Source organism: Notolepis coatsorum (genome assembly GCF_963971535.1).
Source record: "Notolepis coatsorum genome assembly, chromosome: 9".
Lineage (NCBI taxonomy): Eukaryota > Metazoa > Chordata > Actinopteri > Aulopiformes > Paralepididae > Notolepis > Notolepis coatsorum.
In genome coordinates, this window is record NC_140173.1 from 105,540,316 (window position 1) to 105,567,087 (window position 26,772).

At 43.7% G+C, this 26,772-nt stretch overlaps 1 protein-coding gene across 1 annotated transcript in view; it reads right to left on the bottom strand.

The window, feature by feature from the left end:
- Positions 1–26,546, bottom strand: part of fgfbp3 (fibroblast growth factor binding protein 3) — a gene marked incomplete at its 5' end in the record, with an annotated part of 44,711 nt that extends 18,165 nt beyond the window's left edge. Inside the window, 3 exons of the mRNA XM_084321949.1 lie at positions 12,832–12,844; positions 16,903–16,974; positions 26,211–26,546. Of these exons, the coding sequence (XP_084178075.1) occupies positions 12,832–12,844; positions 16,903–16,974; positions 26,211–26,546 (421 nt within the window). The remainder of the gene's footprint in view (positions 1–12,831; positions 12,845–16,902; positions 16,975–26,210) is intronic.
- Positions 26,547–26,772: the final 226 nt, after the last annotated feature.

Genomic DNA, 26,772 nt, shown 5'->3' on the forward strand with positions numbered 1-26,772 from the left:
GTGTTTATGTCCTTGACATACTTTGTATGTGTATGTATGTATTTATTTATTCTTTTTGTTTTGAAAGTAAGAAGTAACTCTCAGAAATCAATGAAACAATGATTTCCAATTAATAGACTGTATAATTGTAAGCGCTGTATCTACAACCTATAAACCTTTGTCAACCATTACTCCTCAGGCCTGGGGGTAAAGCAGGCAACTGTGACACTGCCGCCTTCTACTGGACATCTGTGGATGCACGTGCACCACAATTAGGAGACATTGTGAGTATCAGAATTAGAATGAAAAGAAAGGACAATGGCAACATTGACACTGAGAGAAAACATTGCATTCTTATCACTTTGACAGAAATGTGGTGTTTTTGTTGCTGTCTAAATGCAAATGTAATGTCTCCCTTTTTATACAACCAGCTATTAAATGATCAATCCATGATTTCAGTAGTTGGTAAAGCTACTGTATAATAATAATAATAATAATAATAATAATAATAATAATAATAATAATAATAATAATAATAATAATAATAATAATAATAATAATAATAATAATAATAATAATAATAATAATAATAATAATAATAATAATAATAATAATAATAATAATAATAATAATAATAATTCATTACATTTATATAGCGCTCAAAGCACTTTACAATGTAGGGTTAGGGAAATTGCCTCCTCCACCACCACTGGTAGCACCCAACCTTGGGCTACGCAGGCTCAATGACTGCCATACACTGGCACCCGGCACACATCACACTACACAATGGCTGAACGGCTGAGTAGACAGGGATTGATATCAGCCAATTAAGGGTATGGGATGATTAGGTGGCCTTGATGTCAGAGACCTGATTGGTCATTTGGCCAGGAATGTCGGGGAACCCCCTACTCTTTACGATAGGCGTCCTGTGTTCTTTAACGACCGAATTCAGTCAGGACCTCGGTTTAGCGTCTCATCTTAACACTTTGACCGCCAATAACATTGTACGACGGGTTTGCTGGTCATGCGAATTCCGCCAAGCCACGGCGTACAACGTTATTGAGATCATATTTAATTTTTTCGCCATGGTATTCATAATTCCGCCACCCAGCCTCTGCTGAGACAGTAGGACTCTGCACAACCGTGCAACGCTTCAATACCGCCGCCTGGTGGATGATCGGGCGAGTTACAACCGGAAATGGATCTCTGGTGATCTCGGTGCATCTGGGAAATCCGTCCGGCAGTCACATATTGTTGCGGGACTCTAGACACACATCTGTGTATATGGATTGCTGCCATAACTCAATAATCGATATGATTTGGGCGTTTATTGCGCCATACAAACCGGAAATGGATCTAGTCGATCGACGTCAAATAAGTGGGATCTTTTTCCTGCAGTCTCATCCGCGAACGGTAAGAGGACAGTAACGTTACTTTCAGCTTGATTGTTTATTCTTTTCAATGCAAACCGCTCTGATCAATATATCACCCATACTACATAAAGCATTTACTGACGATCACGGAATTATAAACGACCCCCCCCCCCCTTTCATCTACGCATGATGAGTCATAACATTTAGGATCGTATTCAGTTGGATTTTTTAATATAGCGTGTATCGCGAATAAACTGCAATCGATAATCTATATTATGCGTTTAGGCCTATAACTAGCGTTCTAGGAATTACTGCAGAAAACGATAAAAACATACTTATATTCTAGACGGTATTTTCGTATGAATCTATCAATGAAAAAGTATAACGTTCCTACATCCTGAACGATAGATAATCGATGTTGAATGGGCCATAGTAATGTCAATTTAGCAATACAATTTAAAAAGTTATAGCCCTGCATAGAAGGTGAACATCTCCATAGGCGGCAGTGGCAGTGATCATACATTGATGGATAGAAGCGTGGCAGGGAATGTGTTAAGGACGGCACTCGCAGCTGTACGGTGTCCCTATCAGGGGCATTGTTACTGACAAGTCCAGAGGACAGAGTGCCCCCTGCTGGACAACAACACCACTTTCCGACAGCAGCTTTTACCGGGGCTTGAACCGGTGATCTTACTAAGTGGCAACACTGATCCATCACAAAACGGAGATAAAACAGACTGCTATCCATTGGTTTGTTTTTTACAGTAATGAGAACCTGAGTCTGTCAAAACTGACACAAATCTGGCAGAGGCGGATTCATCATTAGCCCTGTCTGACAAACGGATACTCCTTACTGAAAAATAATCAAAAGGGACATAGTGCTTTTTCAGTTTTACCTTTCCTTTAGTGTAAGTGAATGTAAAACATCATCCAATTACAAAGTCCACGTCAAAGGGAGTCATTGGGTCTCATTTCTGTCTCTGACAGAAACCACTGGTCCTGAACTATCTGAAAAGCCTTGTTTTTAGGCCTTATCACGTGTCTACATCACCATGTAACACTCAAAATGGTGGCTCGTAAACGTTCTATTTTCTCCTTCGCTAAAGTGGTGTTTCTGACAATGTTTTAGGCGAGAATGAATAGGATGGGCAATTGCTGGATCTGCATTCATGTTTTATCTGCAACGCCTAGTTTTACAGTTTGATCTGAATTCCGTGAACCAGGGGACAGCACAGGGGACAGCACAGGGGAGCAGCAGCTTATTTGCAGAGACAGGAGCCAAAACACTAAACAGCCAGTTTCAAGCTGAGTGAGTCTGAGGTGCTGCACACACAGCTGTAACTCGCTGCTTTTTTACCCTAGAAACATGCAAATATTTCTAGATATGGGCTTAATATGGGCTGTTTAAATAAGACTGTAGACATGCAGAATGGGCAGCCATAGAGATAGATCAGGGACATTAACCAGATATGTCCCTGTCTAGTTGAAAATACACATGCATACATGTTCTTCGGCGCGTGTGCCTTATTTATCATGGCTGTGTGTGTGTGTGTGTGTGTGTGTGTGTGTGTGTGTGTGTGTGTGTGTGTGTGTGTGTGTGTGTGTGTGTGTGTGTGTGTGTGTGTGTGTGTGTGTGTGTGTGTGTGCGTGTGTGTGTGTGAGCGTGCACGTGTGTGTAATGAGCAGATGATGATCACACTGATAGAGTCCTCGATGCTGAGAAGAAAGGTGTCCAATCTCCTGTTAAACTGTTTTTAAGAGACGCTCGCAATCAGCGCTCCGTCGCATTGCCACTCTGTGCCTTTGAACACGCCATCAACTGTGATTATGGGCACGAGGGCGAGAGGAAAAGAAGAATACAAGGGGACAAGGGGGGGCGAGAGGGAGAGAAGGACAAGGATGGTAGGAGAGAAAGGGATGCATATGAGAGAGAGAGAGAGAGAGAGAGAGAGAGAGAGAGAGAGAGAGAGAGAGAGAGAGAGAGAGAGAGAGAGAGAGAGAGAGAGAGAGAGAGAGAGAGAGAGAGAGAAAGAGAGTCTCGAATAAATAAATCAAACCCTGATTGAACATTGAGTTGTGACCCCATACTGTCACCTCAAGGAAGGTAATTACAGTGTGTCTGTGCATGCACATTCAGATTTCTAAGTATTTAGCCTCAAAAGCCTCTGGTCGTATAGGTGAATATAAGAAGGTGTAGTTTTGGGGCGGCTATGTGGCGTAGTGGGCAAGGCGCTCGCCACGAATGACGGAGACGCTGGGCTTGCCTGTTTGAGCCCAGCGCTCCACATTGCTTTCAGTTTAGCTGGCCGTCCATACTAATACACATTGGCCGTATTAGGGGGTGGGAAACTGATGGGTGGGGATCGGGCGTTGTGGACAGCGACTCCTACAGGTCGGTTGGTGCGCCTGCGCAGTAGAATCAGGAAGTGTCGGGGGCAGCGTGAGCCTCCCACACGTTACTCCTCGCCACTGAGAGATCGAGCTGCGCAGGTGAAAAGATGCGACTGCTGTTACCTCAAGTACCGGAGGGGACTTGTGCTATGTATGACTTAGTCCACATTGCAGCCGGCTTGTGGGAGGCAAGAAACAGCGTTCGTGACAGGGGAGGGTTGAATTGGATGATACGAAATTGGGATGGGAGAAAAATATAGAAAAATGGGAGAAAAAGTGGATAAAAAAAAGAAGGAGTAGTTTTGCAGACACTTGTTCAGCCTACTGAAGGATGTCGAGGTTTTTTGAAGTGTGTAGAATGTACAGTGTTGGTGGATGACAGCAAATAGCCATCTCAGAGAGGAAGTACAACAGAGAGAGTCAGTGTGTGTAGCAGCAGTCAGTGGGTTAACAGTAGGGATGTCCCGATCACGTTTTTTTGCTCCCGATCCGATCCCGATCATGTGATTTTGAGTATCTAGCGATACCGATCTTTCCCGATCCGATAAAAAAAAATTATTTTTTTTATTATTTTTTTATTCAACAAACATGACCATGTTCACGTCTTAAACTCATACTGAGGCCTTAGTTTTGGTTTAAAATTGCATATCATCATTCATTTATTTATTGTCACACAGAGCAGAAGAATTTAGCCAAAACAAACCAATAGTATCCAGCTGCAGAACGGCAGACCAGCCACACTCTCAGACCCAAACGCATTTCCTTTGATTCAATTATACATCAAATGATTTATGTCAAGGATTGCAATGCCTCGCTTGAATGAAGTTAACTTTTCACCTGGATAACGTCAACATTCAGGGTGAATGTAATGTGAGAAATTGGGATAAAAAAAATTTAAATAAAAAAAACATTCTTTTTTAGTTTGTGTCTGAGGGTGTGGCTAGTCTGCTGTTCTGCAGCTGGATACTATTGGTTTGTTTTGGCAAAATTCTTCTGCTCTGTGTGACAATAAATAAATGAATGATGATATGCAATTTAAAACCAAAACTAAGGCCTCAGTATGAGTTTAAGACGTGAACATGGTCATGTTTTTTGAATAAAAAATAAAAAAGTTAAATTTTTTTTTTTAATAAATTCCTGTATTTTTTTATTTATTTTTTGACGATCCCGATCTTCGGAAAATCACGTGATCGGCCCCGATCCCGATCACGTGATCGGATCGGGACATCCCTAGTTAACAGCAAGAAGGGTGTGTGTGGCTTCAAGGTCATTCAGCATCTTGATAATCATTGAAAGTGCAGGCAGGCAGAGAGACATCAATAGAACAAACGTTTAATGTGGGTTGGGGGTGAATGGCGGTTGTCATAACAGCGTGTCACATAGCGACGAGAAGAGGGGCCGGGCCTGTCGTTGCTATGGCGGGAATATAGAAAAGTGAGTTGTCTTCCGGGTGTAAGGCAGACCAAGATACGAACCACACAGAAGAGAAGAACCATCAGAGACTTTGAGACGGCTCCCTCCTCCCCTCAAAAAAAGGGGGGGGGGCAATGGAGAAATGTCATTACGACAGGCTTTTGGAATAACCACCAGGCCGTGATGACCACCGAGCGGGGTGAAAGGAGAGATCATTAGAATAATGAATTTAGTTTCTTTCAAAGACTGTTCAAGGATAATACGAAATGGGTAACATCTGATTACGAGGCTTTTGTTTATGGAGTAAACAACGTTTTTAGAGAAAGGTATTACGCTGTCAAGTGTCGAATTCTTATGAGTACGGATTGCATTAAAGTAGAATGACCACGATGTACAGCCGGTATGAGAAGATCAAGAGATAAACACAACGAAGAAACTACACGAGCCAACAGATGAAGAGGTGATACTGGCTGATTGTGATCAGAATCTAACACTACCCTCACGAGTGCCGTGTTATGTACCATGGGCTTGATTACTCCTGTGTCACTGTGCATGCAGGTGATGGCTGCTAATTAGCTGATTGCTGCTGATTGGATACCATCCTGGCAGCTTGAAGCCACTCCCTCAAACACACATGCAGCCTGACTGTTGCTAGAAGAGTTTGTGGAAACAGAGTCTTTTCACGTTCCACCATTCTTTGACCGTTAGTTTATGCTATTATTCATAGTTAGAGTATTCTTTTGGTTTAAACACAGGCATTGGTGTCTGTTTGCACTTATGTTGCGTCCCTTTGAGCCAGGGTCATAACAGTTGGGCGCTCGTCCGGGAGTGAATTTGGAAACAAATACCCCTAGAATTTGTTTGGTATTTTTTTTGTTTTGCATGGTGTGTCGTGGTGCTATAGTGTGGGTAGTGATCGTTACATGTTGTGTAACGTGGGGGCTTGAGCCGAACTTCAAACAGGTGAGTATGCCCTTATTTTTTGTTTGTAATTTGATTTGACTACTTATATGTTGTTAATATATATAGTTTAGTGGACACCACAGGTAGGTAGGGTCCTTATTTTCTGGTTGTTTGTCAGCTTCCTGTGTACCACTTACTCCTGGGGCAGTCAGAGAAGTGATTAGTACCATCTACTTGTCTTGTACCATACTATATGCTTGACGAGTGGATGGTCAATATGATCTTTGGCTGGTAGCAGGTGTGGTTGAAGAGGGTTAGGTCTACATGGCGCTAGCTTAAGGGTAGGTAGGTTAGGGTGCCAGAAAATACAGGTAGTGTGGTAGGGCTTGATGTAGGTTTTTTTTTTAGGGTAGACATGTGGTGGGTCGTTTGACTGCAGTTTAGATGTAGAAGCTGTAAGTAGTCATGTCAGGTTATAAGGGGCACCTGTTTGAATTTGTTTGTTGTATTACATTTTTAGTTTTGAGTGTAACTCGGTGTTTGGATAGCCTACCTATTAGCACCTGACCTCCTGCGCGTATGACACATCTACTTATTTCAGGGTGTTTTTTTTTCTTTTTTTTTTTTTTGTGCAAATTAGAAAGGTGCGCTCAGTAGAGCACACATCTCCACCACGTCGCACGCCGATCACACAGGCGGACAGGCACAAAGGCTGACTGCTCTCCTTCTAGTTGGTAGTATTAGCATTAGCGTGTTAACACTAACAAGAGGTGCTTCGGTGGTTCTTCAGTGGTTCTTTGGTAGCTCTTCAGTGGTTCTTCAGTGGTTCTTTAGTGTTTCTTCAGTGGTTCTTTAGTGGTTCTTCAGTGGTTCTTTAGTGGCTCTTTAGTGGTTCTTCAGTGGTTCTTCAGTGGTTCTTTAGTGGTTCTTCAGGTAAATTGTGTGTATGCTAGCGTGCTTTTGGCAGTTTTTGGTAACTCTAAAGTTAGCAGTTTGTGTGAGCAGTTTGTGTGAGCAGTTTGTGGCGCTGGTGCAGTAAGATTGGCTTCCATTAAGGATTTTGTTGATCACCCTTCTCATGAGATGTTGGATAGGTTTTCCAAAGAACAGCTTCTGGAGCTTGCTGTGCACTACAAGGTAGAGCTTACTGCCAGTGAGAAGCATTTGAAACCAACTGCCTTGAGTGCTTTGAGGGTTTTACTCATTAGGGAGCAGGTGCTTGTGGCGAGGGTGGAGGAGCCGCTTGTTTCTGACGTGTCTCCGCTACTATCTGGGGTGGCGGAGGGTGAGTGGAGGCTTAGAGAGTTAGAGTTTAAGGAAAGACAGCTACAGCAAGAGCGTGAGGAGAGGAGAGAGGAGCGTGAGCATGAGCGTGAGCGTGAGCTTAAGGAGCGTGAGCGTGAGCTTAAGGAGCGTGAGCTTAAGGAGAGAGAGAGTAGAGAGGAGCGTGAGCATGAGCTTAAGGAGCGTGAGCTTAAGGAGAGAGAGAGGAGTGTGAGCATGAGCGTGAGCGTGAGCTTAAGGAGCGTGAGCTTAAGGAGAGACAAATGTTGCTGGAGCACGAGCGTGCGCAGAAGGAGCTTGATTATAAGCATGCTGCCTTGCAGGCGGGTGCTCTGTATTTAGGGTCGCGTTCCGGTTTTGATGTCGGCAAGAATATTAGGATGGTGCCTCCTTTTTTTTGAGAAGGATGTGGATAGGTATTTTCCCCTTTTTGAACGGGTGGCAACCACATTGAGGTGGCCTGATACAGCCTGGACGCTGCTGCTGCAGTGTGTTCTTGTTTGTAAGGCACAAGAAGCGTATACTGCTCTGTCCCTTGAACAAAGTGCTGACTATGAGCTTGTTAAGGCTTCCATATTGAGGGCTTATGAGTTAGTCCCAGAGGCCTATCGTCAGTGTTTTAGAGGCTATCGCAGGTCGGAGGGACAGTCCTATGTTGAATTTGGAAAAGAGAAAGAGAACATGTTTGACAGGTGGTGCACCTCTCAGAAAGCAGAGTCAAGAGAGCAGCTTAGACAGTTGATTCTCCTAGAGGAATTTAAAAGATGTGTTCCTGATACCGTTTCAACGCATCTAAACGAGCGTAGGGTATTGAAGATAAGCAACGCCACTGTCTTCGCTGATGAGTTTGTGTTGACACACAAGTCTGTCTTCGTGGAGGAATACCGTCTTGAGTCCAGGGGTAGGCGTCCTTTTCAGGGGGGCCGTTTCCCAAAACCTGTCTGCTGGTCAGTTTACTTCACCTCCTAGGCGGTGTGGTTCTGCTAGTGCATTCCCAGAGGGGATTATATGTTTCTACTGTAAAGAGCCTGGTCATATCGTTGCTGGGTGCCCAGTGCTTGAACAGAAAAATGTCAAAACTGTGGCTCTGGTAGAAACCGTATGCAGAACACCTATGCCAACGTTAGAGGGTGATGGGGAAAGTATCAAACATGTGGACAAAGAGCTTGAGGGTTCCTCAAGATTTATGATGGATGGATTTGTTTCCCTGACTGATGCACTAGAGTCCAAGCAGGCTATAACAGTTTGGAGAGATACCAGAGCTTTTCAGTCCCTCATTCTGGAGGGGATTTTGCCGTTTTCAGAAAAGTCTTCTTTGCATTCCGGTGTCATTGTTTGTGGCTTTGGAGGTGGATTTGTGGATGCACCTTTGCATGAGGTCACACTCAACTCTCCCTTAGTATCAGGCAATGTTGTTGTGGGGGTATGTTCTCACATTCCCATAAGAGGGGTGTCCTTCATTCTAGGGAATGATTTGGCTGGTGACAAAGTGCTGGCTACTCCAGTTGTAACTCCCATTCCTGTGGTTTCTGAGGTCCCTGATGAGCTGACACAGAAACGGTCAGGAGTGTTCCCTGTGTGTGCTGTGGCACGGGCAATATCAAAGGACAAAAGTGATGTTGTTGATACTTCAACTTGTGACATTACACTTAGTGACACATTCTTTGTTGAATTAAAAAGTGAACATGTTGAGAATTTTGGAAAGCACACTGTGGATGTACCTCTGCATAATGATTTTCTTGATTGTGCCTTTGTGTCAGGCCCGGTGGTGGAAGCAAAGGTGACATGCGTGCCGGATATGCATGTGGCAGGAGATGATCTGGCAGCGCAGTGTCTCAAGGTCTTTCCGGCCTGTACGGTGGCTGAGGCCATGAACGAATTGAAGGCTGCCAGCCTTCCCACAGTAGCTCTATTGTTCATGTTTCACAGTATGTCAGTTGATGATTCTGACATCGATTCACGTGTCCACACTGACTCACTGCCACGCACTAGGTGTGCTAGTCAACCTAGTTACCTGCGTCCTGTACAGCAGGAGCCGCCTTCACGACCTGGTCTGATGAGTGGCAACCATTTTGATCAGGACAATGTTATTTTGTGTGATGCCATTTTGGATGGTATTCCAGATGCTTTTGTGACTGATGTATTGCCATGTTCCAGGGACGGTGGGGCTGTACCTGAGGCGGTGCATCCTACTCTGGATGTTCACAGTTTGCAGTATCCTGAACTGCCAGTGCCAGGTGGGATAGATATGGGCGCTGTGGTGGTATCAGAGATCTATGGTTTTTGTTTTTCTGTGTTCTGTCCTGTTGAGCGCAGTGAGCTTAGCTCTCTTTTTGACAGGTCGGTATCGGTGGAGGGGAGCTCATATGTGATAAGGTCTTGGTTTGTCGATGGGGTCCTAAGCCTTACGCCTCGGTGGAGGAGGAGCCTGCCCCACTCCAGCCATATACCGCAGTGGAGGAACCTTTTGTGAGGTCTAGCTTGCCCGAGAGTCGGGACAGGGTTGTTTTTTGTTTTACACCGCATTGGTGAATGTTCCACAGTGGGGAGCATGCGACAAGGTTGATGGTTGTGTTCGACAGGGGCCGGCCTGTTATCGCTGTTGTGGTAGTGGCCCTGACAATTAATGGGTCACAATATGTTTTGTTTACGGGTTTGATGTGTAGTGGTTGCCTCTTGGGTAACCATTTTGGTGGGGGAGGTGTTATGTACCATGGGCTTGATTACTCCTGTGTCACTGTGCAGGCAGGTGATGGCTGCTAATTAGCTGATTGCTGCTGATTGGATACCATCCTGGCAGCTTAAAGCCACTCCCTCAAACACACATGCAGCCTGACTGTTGCTAGAAGTGTTTGTGGAAACAGAGTCTTTTCACGTTCCACCATTCTTTGATCGTTAGTTTATGCTATTATTCATAGTTAGAGTATTCTTTTGGTTTAAACACAGGCATTGGTGTCTGTTTGCACTTATGTTGCGTCCCTTTGAGGGTCATAACATGCCGACTCTTCATTGGATTTCCTACGGAATTGATGAGTTACTGTAACCCCGCCCCTAATTCTAACCCTAACCATAACCATAATGTTAACCATAATACGTTGCCTTGTTATATAATTAATTTCAGTTATGGCTATCAATGTCACTGTTTTTATATTTCCCATCGTTGCCATGGCAATTAACAAGCCAGAAGCAAAACCATAAGAGGCTCCTGACTTTCAGACAAAAGTGGCGAATGACTCAGTAGGTCAGGGGTGGCCAACCCACGGCTCACGAGCCGCATGTGGCTCTTTGCCCGTCAATGTGCGGCTCCTCCATCCTTTTATTGGGACCTATAAATACATGAAGGGTGGCGTGACTGAAAAAAAGGTTGAGAAACGCTGGTATGTTGTGGCTCTTTGTGGTACCACAGTCATTTTTGTGTGTCCAGACGAAAACTATTTAGATCTTTTTCGTTTTCATTTCGTTTTCATTTTTTAAAAGTTTTCAGTCAAAACGGAATCGTCTCAAGAAATAAGTGCGTGCCACAAATGTAATTTTGAAACCCCCCGACCGGAAGTGTTATCGTTGTTTTTGCTAGCAGAATAACTTGTGTCGTCCGGTTCTGAGCTGACGCTAGTTTCCAAAGTATAGGAGAGACACACGCAAGGCATTCGATGATGAGGAGGAGGAAGAGCTGCTGATTTTAATCGGCAGGAGAGAGAGAGCGTGTCAAAGCCGTATATAATATAATTGCCCTGTGGTGCGGTCGGAGGCAGCACAAACTACCTGTTGTATTAAATTAATTGATAGAGTCTGGACTGTTGGGCCCCTCCTCCCTGAGAATGTTCACATTTTCTTTGTTTACATAATATGAAACTACAGGTTCATACCTTCAAAATAAGCCATCAATTGTAAAATTTGAGCCGATAGTTTTCAATCAATGTCCTATGAAACATTCTGGTAACATTCTAACTAAATCTCAGTTCAGGGCTTTGAAAGGAAGAAAGTCAATTCAGCTATTCAGAATTCAATGTGATCAATGTCACTCTAGACCAATTCACACCTGAACAAAGGCCCAGCTTCCAGTCTGTCGTTCCTTTGTTATTCCAATGACTGGAGCCAAGAGGCCCTGTGAGGAGGGGGGTTTTGCGGAGCCCAATAGCAAACACAGGAGGAGAGAGAATGGAGCGGTTTAGGGTGTTTTAACCCTTTGATCGCCGGGGTTAAATTCATAATTTACCATCCCTCGCCAGCCCTATTTAACATGGAGAAGTTCCGCTTCTTTGCAGGGCTATAACTTTTTAAATTGTATTGCTAAATTGACATTACCATGGCCCATTCAAAGTCCTATATCTATTGTTCAGGGTGTAGCAATGTTATACTTTTTCATTCACATATTCATACTAAAATACGGTCTAAAGTATAAGTATGTTTTTATCGTTTTCTGCAGCTTTCTCCAGAACTTGATTTATAGCCCCAAATGCATTATATTGATGATTGTATACAGTTTGATAGCAATCGGCGCGAGATAAAAAATGTCAAATGGACGTACTTCTAGAAGTTACTACGTATGATCTGATGATGACCGGATGGGCGGGGGGTCGTTTATAATTCCGTGGGCAACGTTATATCATTCATCTAGTGTGGATGATATGATCATTGGAGCAGTTAGTATAGAAGACATTACAAAATAACGCTGAAACTCACCGTAGCTTCCTCTCGCCGTTGGGAGATGAGCGTGGAACAGATTTTTTTCTATTATGGGATATAGAAATACCCGATCCATTTCCAGGTTGTATAATAGTATATACGTCCAAATCATGTTGTTTATCGAGTTATTGGCAACGGATCGATATCCATTGTGTCGAGCTCGAGTCCCGGGACCTATAGCGAGTGATCGGACCAAATTGAAATGAGCACCAACTTCCACTTCCCTGTTTCTTCCCTGGGCGATCTGCCGATCGGCCACCAGATGGGGCTCTTGAACCGTTCGAGAGTTGACAGGGGCTCACCAGTACATATAATGTCTCCGGGGGAGAAATATGATTTCGATCACAGATTTTTGAAATATTGATATCAAAGACGCTGTACAGCGTCATCGGCAGAATAAGCATGGCGGGGAATGACGTGTTTCAGCGTCAACGGCGATTAAAGGGTTAATAGTATTTCCCCAAGCAGACAGTTTACAGGCAAATACAGGAATGTACAGGTACGTGTTGTAATAGGCGAGAGCAGGAGCACTCCTTGTGCAGCACGGGACAACAGGTACAGGGATGTACGATAGATGAGAGCTAGTGCACTCCTAGTGCAGCACGGGACAACAGGTACAGGGATGTACGATAGACGAGAGCCGGTGCACTCCTAGTGCAGCGCGGGGGAACAGGTATGTGTTGTAATAGGCGAGAGCAGGAGCACTCCTTGTGCAGCACGGGACAACAGGTACAGGGATGTACGATAGACGAGAGCTGGTGCACTCCTAGTGCAGCACGGGACATCCAGGTTGGAGGTGTACTGGAGCGGTTATCCTGGGCACAGAGAGAAAGAGATTAGGACAAGGTATATCAACGAGGACAGGGTTGCAAGGCTTTAGGTTCGTCTTCGTACCTAGGTAGCTAGTTTAACACTGCGACGAGGGACGACAGGATCCGTCAGGTGATATAGGTGCGGCTGTGAGGGCGCTGATTGATGCTCGTCTGGCAGCGTGGGAATGCTGCAGCAGGAAGCTGCCCATATATGGGCGCGGCAGGATGGGGGCAGAGGAAGGCCCGAGCCCTGACCATGACAGGCCCAGAGAGAGTTTTGTGTGACACACACAAGCTAGGGCTTTAGATAGAAGTTTACCTGAATACATTACTATTATTATTATTAGGGCTTTAGATAGAAATGTTCTGTGATGCACAAGAGACAGAGAGACAGAGAGATAGCGATAGATATATAGAGAGAGAGAAAGAAAGAAAGAAAGAAAGAAAGAAAGAAAGAAAGAAAGAAAGAAAGAAAGAAAGAAAGAAAGAAAGAAAGAAAGAAAGAAAGAAAGAAAGAAAGAAAGAAAGAAAGAAAGAAAGAAAGATACAGAGACAGAGATATATACATAGAGAGAGACAGAGAGAGTGAGATCCTCCTGATTAGCTGTTGAACAGAGAGCTGAGATTTACTTTATTTATATTATATGCTCACTCTGTTGTGACTGGGCATGTAGTGAGCACACACATAGACAAACATACCAGTACACACACACACTATATAGATTATATAGATATATAATGAGCACAACGTGGGCTAGTAATGGGCTAGTAACTACATTTACATTACATTTACATTTAGTCATTTAGCTGACGCTTTTATCCAAAGCGACTTACAAGTTCTGTGCGACAAGACAGCAAGAAGGGTATAACTCTATCAGCTGAGTAACAATGTTCATCAAAGTGTTGCGTGTTACAGTGTAGGTTAGTTTATTAGGACAAGTGCATGACATTAAGGTTAGTCGGGGTTAGATTTTTTTTTTTTTTTTTTTTATCATTTCAGATAATGGTTGAAGAAGTGAGTCTTTAGTCGACGGCGAAAGATTGGACGGGATTCGGCTGTCCTAACTGGGATGGGTAGTTCATTCCACCATTGTGGGGCAAGGACTGAGAATAGGCGGCTTCTCTTTGATGACCCTCCGGGAGCTTGGATAGGAGTAGATCTGAGGCGGCCAGAAGATGCAGAGCGTAGGGGTCTTGAGGGTGTGTAGTTAGAGACCATTGACCGGAGGTAGGCGGGAGCGGTTCCCTTTGCCGCACGGTATGCTAGGTCGAGGGCCTTGAAGCGGATACGTGCAGCAATGGGGAGCCAGTGCAGGTCCCTAAGAAGTGGGGTGACATGGGCGGACTTCGGTAGGTTTGAGATCAGGCGGGCCGCTGCATTTTGAATGAGTTGAAGAGGCTCGGTGGCAGTGGCCGGGATGCCAGCTAGCAGTGCGTTGCAGTAGTCGAGGCGGGAGATGACTGTTGATTGGACGAGGAGTTGGGTGGCTTCTTTTGTCAGGAATGGGCGTATCCTTCTGACGTTGCTCAGGAGGAATCTGCAGGTTCTGGTTGTCGCTGCGATGTGAGCAGAGAAGTTCAACTGGTCGTCGAGGACAACACCAAGGTTCTTGGCGGTCGGCGACGCGGTCACAGCTGCATTCTCGACTGTGATGGAGAGGTCGGTCAGGGGGGAGGATTTGGAGAGTAGGGATATGTACAGATATAGTAACTACTAGTAAGAGTAGGCAGGGACGCGGGAAGGGGGGGTGCGGGGGGTGCTGCAGCACCCCCTCTCAATTATTGCAAAAAAAAATATATATATATTTTATCCTGCTCAAAGCACGTCACCATTTTAATATTGTGTGTATTGAGCCGTACTGTATTGTAGCCATTCTCCAATCTGTTAAATAAAGTTTTCATTCATTCATTACACTACTGTATGTACACAATCATACGTGTAAAACCGAGTAGATTTCCGAGTGATGACAGACTGTCACAGACTGATTGAATGACAGGTGAAACAACTAATTGTATTCACCTCCTGTCTCCCGCCCTTCCCACGCGCCACGAACCACTGAGCTACTGTGATACAGTGCTTGCGCAGTCAGTCGATTTGAGCTAGTAGTCAGACTTTGCTAGCACAGAATGTCTCACTCGCAGAAAAGAAAAATATCAGATTTATTTTCGAAACGTCCCGCCGGTCCCAGTGACAGTCCCACTAAATCTGATAAACGTCAGAGAGAGACAGAGACGACAGGTTCAGCCTCAGCATCAGGTATTGAAGAGTTAACTGAGTCTGTTCCCCTATACCCCCCCTCGGGCGCCAGGGGCTTCCACTGAGGGGTGATGCAAATAGGGATGGGGTGTTATGGCAGCTCATGATGGAAAGAGTGCGCACCGAGTCTGATCCCGAGTTGAAGAATTGGCTCCAAAAGAGAGACAACTGGATGTCCAACAACATCCAAAAACGAAATCTTACAGCTGCTTGCCCATGATATTCAGCGACAAATTAGAGGCAAAGCATCCAAAAGCCCAATCTTTGGCTTGAGCGCTGACGGAACCACTGATGTCACTCACTGGAAAAGAACAATTCTCGTTTAATATACAGTTAGCCGATGACAACTTGGAAGCTCAGAACTTCTTTTGGGGTTTTTACAATGCCCGGCCCAGACACAACAGCCGAGACGCTGTTTTTGTGTATAAAATACTTTCACGCCTCGACCTGCCCATGGAGAGGCTGATAGGATACTGTTTTGACGGGGCCAGCAACATGTCTGGGGGGTACAGGCTAGACCAGGGGTTCCCAAACTTTTCTGGCCGCGATCCAAAAAAAAAGGTGTCAGAGAGCCGCGACCCCCACTATTATAGGAGGTAAAAAAAATTATTTTAAATGGAAATGTATGGTTGAAACATGCAAACGTTCAAACGCACACACACTAATAAGCATTGGAGGCTTTTAACCAGGGCCGGACTGGGGAAATCATTCAGGCCAGGAAATATAGCCCCAGTCAGGCCACTTTTTAAGCAGGGGGTCTGGGGGTCCCCCACCAGGAATTTCTTTGTTACAAAGACTTAATTTCCTGCATTCTGGTGCAAGCATTTTTTTTATTTGTACCCTTTAAGTCAAGTCAAGTCAAGTCAAGAGTTTTAATTAAATTAAATGCCAGTGTTTGTGATGGCATCAAAACGTATTGTTAAAAAACAGGCTAGCATATGTATGATTAGCAACAACACAGATTTTTATGGATTTTCAGTTTTTTGTAATTGATAAATACAATATTTTATTCAACTTCAGCCCTGATCATAACACCACATATTCATTTTATAATTCTAACCCTTTAAATGCCAGTGTGTGTGATGGCATATATTTGCAATATATCAAATGCAAAGTAAATTTTTCTGGGGGGGATTATTACAGGCTAGCATGTGTCAATGATTAGCAGTTTTTCGTAAGGATCCCGCCTCCACCAATCACATGCGGCTCCCTTTGTGTGTGTGTGTGAGAGCAAGAGAGAGAGAGAGAGAGAGATAGTTCTCCAACTTGTGTGAGTTGCAGTGATCTCCTGGTTGTTCCCCACCTAGGTTATCTAACTATTGCGCTGGTGCAAATAGAAACACTGGCCTGGCCTGCTTCTAAGTTCAGTGGCCTTTTTTTTTTTTTTTTTTTTTTTTTTTTATCTGGCGACCCCCCAGCACCCCCTGCCGTTTTATAGTTCCCGCGTCATCGGCAGAATAAGCATGGCGGGGAATGACGTGTTTCAGCGTCAACGGCGATTAAAGGGTTAATAGTATTTCCCCAAGCAGACAGTTTACAGGCAAATACAGGAATGTACAGGTACGTGTTGTAATAGGCGAGAGCAGGAGCACTCCTTGTGCAGCACGGGACAACAGGTACAGGGATGTACGATAGATGAGAGCTAGTGCACTCCTAGTGCAGCACGGGACAACAGGTACAGGGATGTACGATAGACGAGAGCCGGTGCACTCCTAGTGCAGCGCGGGGGAACAGGTACGTGTTGTAATAGGCGAGAGCAGGAGCACTCATTGTGCAGCACGGGACAACAGGTACAGGGATGTACAATAGACGAGAGCTGGTGCACTCCTAGTGCAGCACGGGACATCCAGGTTGGAGGTGTACTGGAGCGGTTATCCTGGGCACAGAGAGAAAGAGATTAGGACAAGGTATATCAACGAGGACAGGGTTGCAAGGCTTTAGGTTCGTCTTCGTACCTAGGTAGCTAGTTTAACACTGCGACGAGGGACGACAGGATCCGTCAGGTGATATAGGTGCGGCTGTGAGGGCGCTGATTGATGCTCGTCTGGCAGCGTGGGAATGCTGCAGCAGGAAGCTGCCCATATATGGGCGCGGCAGGATGGGGGCAGAGGAAGGCCCGAGCCCTGACCATGACAGGCCCAGAGAGAGTTTTGTGTGACACACACAAGCTAGGGCTTTAGATAGAAGTTTACCTGAATACATTACTATTATTATTATTATTAGGGCTTTAGATAGAAATGTTCTGTGATGCACAAGAGACAGAGAGACAGAGAGATAGCGATAGATATATATATAGAGAGAGAGAGAAAGAAAGAAAGAAAGAAAGAAAGAAAGAAAGAAAGAAAGAAAGAAAGAAAGAAAGAAAGAAAGAAAGAAAGAAAGAAAGAAAGAAAGAAAGAAAGAAAGAAAGAAAGAAAGAAAGAAAGATACAGAGACAGAGATATATACATAGAGAGAGACAGAGAGAGTGAGATCTTCCTGATTAGCTGTTGAACAGAGAGCTGAGATTTACTTTATTTATATTATATGCTCACTCTGTTGTGACTGGGCATGTAGTGAGCACACACATAGACAAACATACCAGTACACACACACACTATATTATATAGATATATAATGAGCACAACATGGGCTAGTAATGGGCTAGTAACTAGAAAGAGTAGGGATATGTACAGATATAGTAACTACTAGTAAGAGTAGGTAAGGGATATGTACAGATAAATATAGTTATAGTAGTATGAGTAGGTAAGGGATATGTACAGATATAGTAACTAGAAGGAGTAGGCTAGGGATATGTACAGATCTAGTAACTACTAGTAAGAGTAGGTAAGGTATATGTACAGATAAATATAGTAACTAGTAGTAAGAGTAGGTTAAGGGATATGTACAGATATAGTAACTATAGAAAGAGTAGACTATAGGGATATGTACAAATATAGATATAGTAACTACTAGTAAGAGTAGGTAAGGGATATGTACAGATAGATATAGTAACTAGTAGTAAGAGTAGGTAAGGGATATGTACAGATATAGTAACTAGAAAGACTAGCTAGGGATATGTACAGATATAGTAACTACTAGTAAGAGTAGGTAAGGGATATGTACAGATATAGATATAGTAACTACTAGAGTAGGTAAGGGATATGTACAGATATAGATATAGTAACTAGAAAGAGTAGGCTAGGGATATGTACAGATATAGATATAGTAACTACTAGAGTAGGTAAGGGATATGTACAGTTGCATGTGATGTCTTGGGCATTATCACGTTAGCCTAGCTTAGCACAATGGAACCGGACAGTGCCGGTTAGGGGATCATCCCTATGTTCCCCGGGTCCTATGTTCCCCGGGTTCTATGTTCCCCGCTTTGATTGATTAATAGATTGAACATTTTATAATTTTTTATTATTTTATTAATTATTAATGTCCGCCTTGTTTCGAACGGTTAAGCTTAGGCCCTCGTTCGAACTGGTTAAGGTTAGAGTTTGGAACCAGGGCTGGTGGTCTAAAATGTTCAATCTATCAATCAATCAAAGCGGGGAACATAGAACTCGGGGAACATAGGACCCGGGGAACATAGACATGCTCCCCCGGTTAGCTAGGCTAATAACGAAGCCAGATAGCTTTCTACTGAATGGACAGAGACACACACACACACACACACACAGCCAGCATGTAGGCGTTATTTATTTCTAGCGTCATTCATTCATTGACCAGTTCTGTAGAAAGCTATCTGGCTGACTTCTCCAAAGTCGTTATTATTATTAGCCTAGCTTAGCACAATGAATGGAAGCGGACAGTGCGGGTTAGCTAGGCGACATCATCGTTGGATTCACTCTCGCTTTCGCTCGCCGGCTCAGTCTTCAAAATAATAATAATAATAATGACCTAATATCTGTCCTCTTCGCCATGAACACAGAATTCTCCAATACGATTGATAGCTGCTGCCAACGCTAATGCTGTGTTGTCGATAGCTTTTCTGCTCAGAGCTCAGTCAGTGTTTACTTATGGAGATCACCGTCAAATCAGCCCCTCCCCTCGACATTGTAGTTCTTTCATACTATTGCGGGGAAAACAGCCTTACAATCTAATAACAATTAACGTATTTACAAGTCGTATTAAGTTTTGCAAATAATGAGACATACTGTATATATATAACATCTCAAAGCTGACATGTACAAGTTAAAATAAATGATGTGATTATTGAAAGAGTTTATGAAAATGTATTCCTAGGTGTAATAATAGACCATAAAATCTGCTGGAAACCTCACATAAAACATGTCCAATCTAAACTGTCAAGAAGCATTTCAGTCATGAGTAAAGTAAAGCACATTCTGGATAAAAAATCACTCTACATTCTCTACTGTTCACTAGTTTTCCCATATTTAAATTACTGTGCTGAAGTCTGGGGAAACACTTATAATTCTACACTACAACCACTTTTTATACTCCAAAAAAGGGCCACAAGGATAGTTCACATTGCAGGTTATCGTGATCACACAAACATATTATTTTTAAAGTCAAAAACATTTAAGTTAAATGATCTTGTGGAATTTAAAACGGCACAATTAATGTATAAAGCAAAATGTCTTCCGGGAAACATTCAATAACTGTTCTTTGATAGGGAGGGGGGTTATAATATGAGGGGAGAACTCAATTTAAAAGTTCTTAGTGTACACACTACCATGAGAAGACACTGCATCTCAATATGTGGAGTGAAACTGGGGAACAGTCTGAATGTGGTGCTAAAGCAATGTCCAAATATGAGACAATTCAAACTGATTTATAAGGAAATAATGTTCACGAGGTACAGGGATGAGGAAGGGACTTGATATTCACGGGTGTTTAAATTTTTATTTTATTTCTTTCATGTTTTACATATATAATTTTTTTGCATATATATATATTTTTTTTTAAATGTTTTAAATTAGTACACTCATAGTAGTGGAAAAGGGGTAGGATTAAATAAGTGTATACTTACATTACATTTACATATAATAGTTCTTCCTACTCCTTTTCGAACATGTAAATTGAGTTATGTTTTGATTTTGTTTAGTTATTTATTTTGTTTGTATTCATTTACATGTTCAAAATAAAGATTTCAAATTAAAATCAAATCAAAAGCACAAAATTTAAAAATGTTTCTATTTTGACAGATGTTGAAGGCAGAGGTTCTGTGTAGGATTGTTAGTAACTGTCTAACTGCATATATACCTGCTTACACTAGTAACTATCTAACTGCATATATAACTGTTTCCACTAGAGGGCGCTCTAGGCGGACACACTCAGGAACACCACCAGGTGGCGAGTATAAATAGAGGTGTCTCCTCCCACTTCTTTCTCTTCCCCCCAGTCTCTCAGTGAGAGAAGACCTGTATAGTGTTACTGCTCTGCCATGTGAATAATAAACCACGCCAGTTAAGGCTCAAGATAGAAACCATGCCTCTTGAACACATTATTGTCGCCCTATAGCCGAATTCTGTTAACAGGTTATGGGCCCAGATAACGCCGGGCGAAATAATAAGGGTACTGTAGCAAGCTTAGCTGAAGTATAGGCTAGGTTAGCGCCGGGAGCACCGCGTGGCTAGACGCTAGGCCAACAAGAGCTAAAGCTAAGCCTACCACCAACGAAGAGGATGGAAAACAAGAGAAGGGGCAGATGGCCCTCATTCAATGGAAGAGCAGAGGACTGCGAGCTCTGGGAAGAGCGCATGCTGTGCTGCATGCACAGTGCGGGGCTGAAGAAGACGATCCTGGCAGCCCCGACGGGAGAACTGACGGCGGAAGAGCAAGCCCTGGACAACCAGCGTAACACAGACGCGTACTGTGAATTAGTGCCGCTGCTCGACGACACCAGCCTGGGGCTGATATTCCGCGACACTAAAGACCAAGGCCGAGAAAGCCTGGAGGTGTTGAGAGAGCATTACATCGGGCAAGGAAGAGCCAGAGTCGTGGCCCTCTACACAGCACTAACGGGCCTGAGGAAGGGGACCACCGAAACTGTGACAGAATACGTCAACAGAGCGGAGCAAATCACAACGCCATTGAGGAGTGCCGGAGAAGCACAGAGCGATGGGCTAATGATGGCGATGATAATGAGAGGACTACCGGAGCTGTACAAACCGTTCACACTCCTGGTAACACACGGTTCAACGGACATTACGTGAGGACAATTCAAGGCTAAGTTAAGGAACTTCGAGGCCTCAGAAGACACCCACCCAGCCGCTGCGGAGGAGGGGGAGAGGGTGCTAAAGGCGACGCCAAGAGAAAGAACCATGACCACGACGGAACTGGCGTGTTGGCGATGCGGAGATAAAGGCCATCGGAGAAGCGAATGCACAAAGACTGTCTGGTGTAGCTTCTGCAAATCCACGGGGCACACAGACAGAGTGTGCATGAAGAAACACAACCAGATTGCGCGATACGCGCATGGACAAGATGGCGGCTACGGACGAGACGACGGCCATGAACGAGACAGAGGCCACGGACAAAATGGCGACTACAGGCGAGACGAAAGCCACGGACAAGTTAGAAGCTAATGTTGAGGAACAAATTATATAGACGGGTAATGTTTTGAACAACTAACGTTATGTTTAGAATGGAATGCATCGGCAAAGATCGTTAGCTCAAAGCTATTCCGGACAGTTTCATCAACTTCCTGTCATTTAGAAATATGATTTTATAGTGAAAATCATTACCAAAACGTCCGGAAAAACCTCACGGGAGCATTATAGACTGTCATACAAATGTACAAATGCTATAAGGTGGCAAGAAATGCACTATAAACAATACTTTGCGGCGTCGTTTCTTGCAATGCATCGGCAAAGATCGTTAGCTCAAAGCTATTCCGGAGAGTTTTCATCAACTTCCTGTCATTTAGAAATATGATTTTATAGTGAAAATCATTACCAAATGTCCGGAAAAACCTCACGGGAGCATTATAGACTGTCATACAAATGTACAAATGCTATAAGGTGGCAAGAAATGCACTATAAACAATACTTTGCGGCGTCGTTTCTTGCAATGCATCGGCAAAGATCGTTAGCTCAAAGCTATTCCGGACAGTTTTCATCAACTTCCTGTCATTTAGAAATATGATTTTATAGTGAAAATCATTACCAAAACGTCCGGAAAAACCTCACGGGAGCATTATAGACTGTCATACAAATGTACAAATGCTATAAGGTGGCAAGAAATGCACTATAAACAATACTTTGCGGCGTCGTTTCTTGCGCTAGCTTCTGTTAGCCAGCAATAGCCTTAATTAGCGTGAGCAAGTAAACTAACAGTGAACGTTTTTACATGAAATACAGCAAAAACCCTGCTGACAAACGTTTGCTTATTAAATACATTCTATACTATAATAATACAAACGTTTCATTGCCTCTCTGTGACGACAAAGTTGTTTAAATAAGGGGAGAAAAGTAGCTAAAACCAATGTATTTGGATGGGACAGGAAGTACCATTGGCAACCGGAAGTCAGCCGGAAGTGCCTACTTTCATGTTGTGCAAGTGGAGAATTGTCTCCACCAGTGACTGTCTAGTTGCATATATATCTGTTCCCACTGGAGGGCGCTCTAGGCGGAGCCACCCAGGTACTCTACCTTATGGCGAGTATAAAAGCAAAGGTATCCACCCATTTCGTTCTCTCCCCCAATGTCTCTCAGTGAGAGAAGACTTGTGTTACTGCTGCTTACCATGTGAATAAAAGAAGTCACGCCAGTTCAGGCTCAAGATAGAAACCATGCCTCTTGACCACATTATTGTCGCCCTATAGGTGAATTCTGTTAACAGACAGTCTTTCATATTGTTTAATTTTTTTTTACATTTCTCCATATTTCGTTTTGCTCTCTCCAACTTCAGGTTGGCTTCACACAGATCTCTGTAGACTTTACTTCTGTTTCTGTGCCCCTTTTTCCATCCTCTTTGTTGTGGGGTTTCTTGTGGTGTAGGCTGATTGGGACTTTCACATCTGGCAATAGGGACAGGGACAGCATTGTGTTGCTCAGGCTGTTGTGTTGGTGACACTGGTGGGCTATTCACTGTTAGTCATCCATATTTCTTATTTGCTTACCGTTTGCGCTTTTGTTTCTTTTATTGATTCGCCATTGACACCTTTTATATCTTTGTGTGCATTTGGGCAGCTGAGATATCCATTGCAGCTTAGTCTTTTTCTTTTTGTAAGTATCTTTGAAATTGTTCTGGGTCATCTTTATGTCTTTTGACCTTTGGCCTGTTGATTTGGGTGCCATGGTGAGGACACTAGCATAAACAAACACAAAAACCAACAAAAATAAATAAATAACAATAGATATCAGTTATAAATGAGACACAACATATATTTACATATACATTATACATACAAGTAATGCTATCAACAAAGAAAAGCTATAAACAGATATTTTTGTCATTACCACCACACTTTGTCATTACCTCAAAAGCATTATCGAATTATAGCGTGTTTGGTAATGACACAATAAACATATTCTGTAGTATGAGCAGTGTTGGGACTAACGTGTTACAAAGTAACGCGTTACAGTAACACCGTTACTTTTGGCGGTAACTAGTACTCTAACGCATTACTTTTGACATTCAGTAACGCCATTAGCGTTACTGAATGGTTCGTTACTGAAAGGAAATACTGTCACTGGCCTCCTCAATAATGTAACCTGAGTTATTTTATTGAATGAAGCGGTGAGACACAAGTTGAGTCTGAAGTCAGATGCCTGCAAGGTTTTTATCTTGAAGTACACAGAGAACACAGGAAGGATAGCTCTTCAATCCGGACCACCTGCTTGAGCACACCCGCAGAATGGTCCTTGACGACAGACAGCCACACATTTTTATACAGTAGTACATAGGCCAACCTCTTTTCTGCCTTGATGATTGATAGCTGTCATGTCACAGTTTGAGGACAAAGGATCTTAGATGGGGAGCAGAGTAAAAAGGAGGGGCTGTATTCCTCCGCTCTCCTTATCAGAATGGTGTGTGTATGTCTCTCTGTGTGTATGCATTGATGTCTGTGTGGTGTATGCTTGTGTGTGTGTTAAAGTGAGAGACATGAGTTTGCATGTCTAGCTGACACTCTCGAACAAAAAAGGGGGGGGTGTGTGTATGTCTCTCTGTGTGTATGCATTGATGTCTGTGTGGTGTATGCTTGTGTGTGTGTTAAAGTGAGAGACATGAGTTTGCATGTCTAGCTGACACTTTCGAACAAAAAAGGGGGGGGTGTGTGTATGTCTCTCTATGTGTATGCATTGATGTCTGTGTGGTGTATGCTTGTGTGTGTGTGTGTGTGTGTGTGTGTGTGCTGGTGTGTGTGTGGGTTTTTGCATGCTTCTGATACTGATCTTGCACCTGTGTCCAGTACTGTTTCACGGGGCCCTGTGTCTACACAGAGACAGAGACAATGTTTCTGCCAGTACTGTTTCATGGGGCCCTGTGTCTACATAGAGACATCTGACGTCAGTGTACAGCCTGAAGATATATAAGATATTGACATCAGATCAATGAATTAAAACTATCAATCCCCCTTTTGACATATAAATCTATATGTCAACACAACAATTCATTGTGCACCCAACAATATGACACAACCATCAATCATCAAGACATACACTAAGCATGGACCTGTTAAAAGGCCAAGGTCAGGAACAAATAGAGTACATTTCCGGACATATACCTACATATCGGATGACCACCAATACTGCCATCAATACACCAGACCTGCACTTAATCCAAGAGGGCGTGTATATCATATAAGCGTGAAGCTTAACTATACGGGGGCCCAGAGGCAAACATAGCACGAAGCGCATGGAATAGCAGAGACATGTGACAATTAGATGGTCCAGTGGTCATCCAGTAGCGTCCAGTGTCGTCAGGGCCGTAGATGGGCAGGCCATAGATCAAAACCGTGAAATACTAATTACAATCACCCAATATAACCCAGGAAACGAACACGAGGATACAATCATCAAGATTCACTGTATATTCATAGAGGAATGAAAACACACAAAAAAATAACAATAAACTGACGTTGATTTAACCTTAACCAGGACCTGTAAAATATGGAAATGATGCTTGACCGCTTTCGCATGATGTACATGCCTGAAATACTATGTAAGACAGTTCAGACAGGTCAGTGTCATTCTGCACAATATCAATCATATTTCAAGACAGTTCAGTCTTAGTTCAGTCACATTTTGCATAATTTCAACCAATTTATACTTTCTCATCTATTATTAATTTATTCAGTTGTTGTGTCCAATTCAGTTCAATTTATTCAGTTGTTGTGTCCAATTCAGTTCAATTTATTCAGTTGTTGTGTGGAGTCCACACAGAGTCCAAACACCGCAGGCCATCAGGCAGAGAGCGGCGAACGACACCGTCAGTCAGCCATCACCCCCAGAGGACACTGCATCATACTGAATTCAGGCCGAAGTCCTTTTGCCGGCCCCTCCCTCAATCCGGCATCAGCCCTACATTTTCAGGCGAGCAGCGAGCGACAGCTCGTGACATCGGCCGGGTTTCATTTCCACCCCACCACCGGCGGAGAAGGGCCTCGGTACGGTTCTCAGCATGACCACAGCGTCCCTAATGAAGCGGATGACAGCTGACCGTTCCCCATCGCGTCCATGGTCGCTCAGCCTCTCCCCAACCCGACAGCCTGTGGAAGAATCAAAGCACACAGAACACCACACAGCTTACGCAACAACCAAAAGCAGATTACGACGTATTTTATGAGAAAACCCATTGATTGAAACACATAAAAAATGCGTAAAGAACCACTGAAGAACCACTCAACTTTCAGATTCCAAGTTCCGGCACATCAGCGTCATACTTCGTCACCACCACCCAAACTCACAAATGAAAAAGAAGACCACATCAGAGATACAAAAAAAATGCAATGATTTCCAATGGTTGCAATCTCTATGCCGAGGGATCATTAGAAAATCAGACTAAAATTCACATAAAACAAATCAAAGCAAAACACACATTGTCCCACATCAGAGTATACAATATCCTATGAGTAGACAATATTCTAATGAGTATACTATAAAAAGGAAATAAAAAACAAGCAACAATATCTTGTCCCCATTCTCACAACCCTACCACGACCTCATAGAAACATGCAGTTGGTTCCCCCACATCCTCATCCCCGGATGCCATCATGTCAGCAGAGTCCGGTGGCTCAGACACGGGGGACCCCAGCTGGACAGGAAAGAGACGGGGAGGAGAGCCGGCCGGTGCATCCTCCAAGGGTTCCTCATAGGCCGGTGCCTTGAGCACGGATCCTGCAGTCGCCTCGTGGGCATCCTCTCCATCCCCCAACAGGGCCCCCAACTCGCCCATACACAGGGCCTCCAACTTGCCCATACCATACATCCCCAACAGGGCCTCCAACTCGTCCATACCATACATCTCCAACATGGCCTCCAACTCATCCATACCATACATACCACCCTCTCCATCACCTACACACCCAGCCTCCCCTCCATTCACCATCATCTGGTACCCAGCATCCCCTTCATTCACCATCATCTGGTACTCTGGTACTTGCGCGAATTTCGTGTCAACCGCAGTCACAATAACTTTCTCACAGAGTTTCCTGATGCATGGAATACAACAGCATCCACATAGGACAAATAGTGCCACAGACGTTATGAGGGTTACC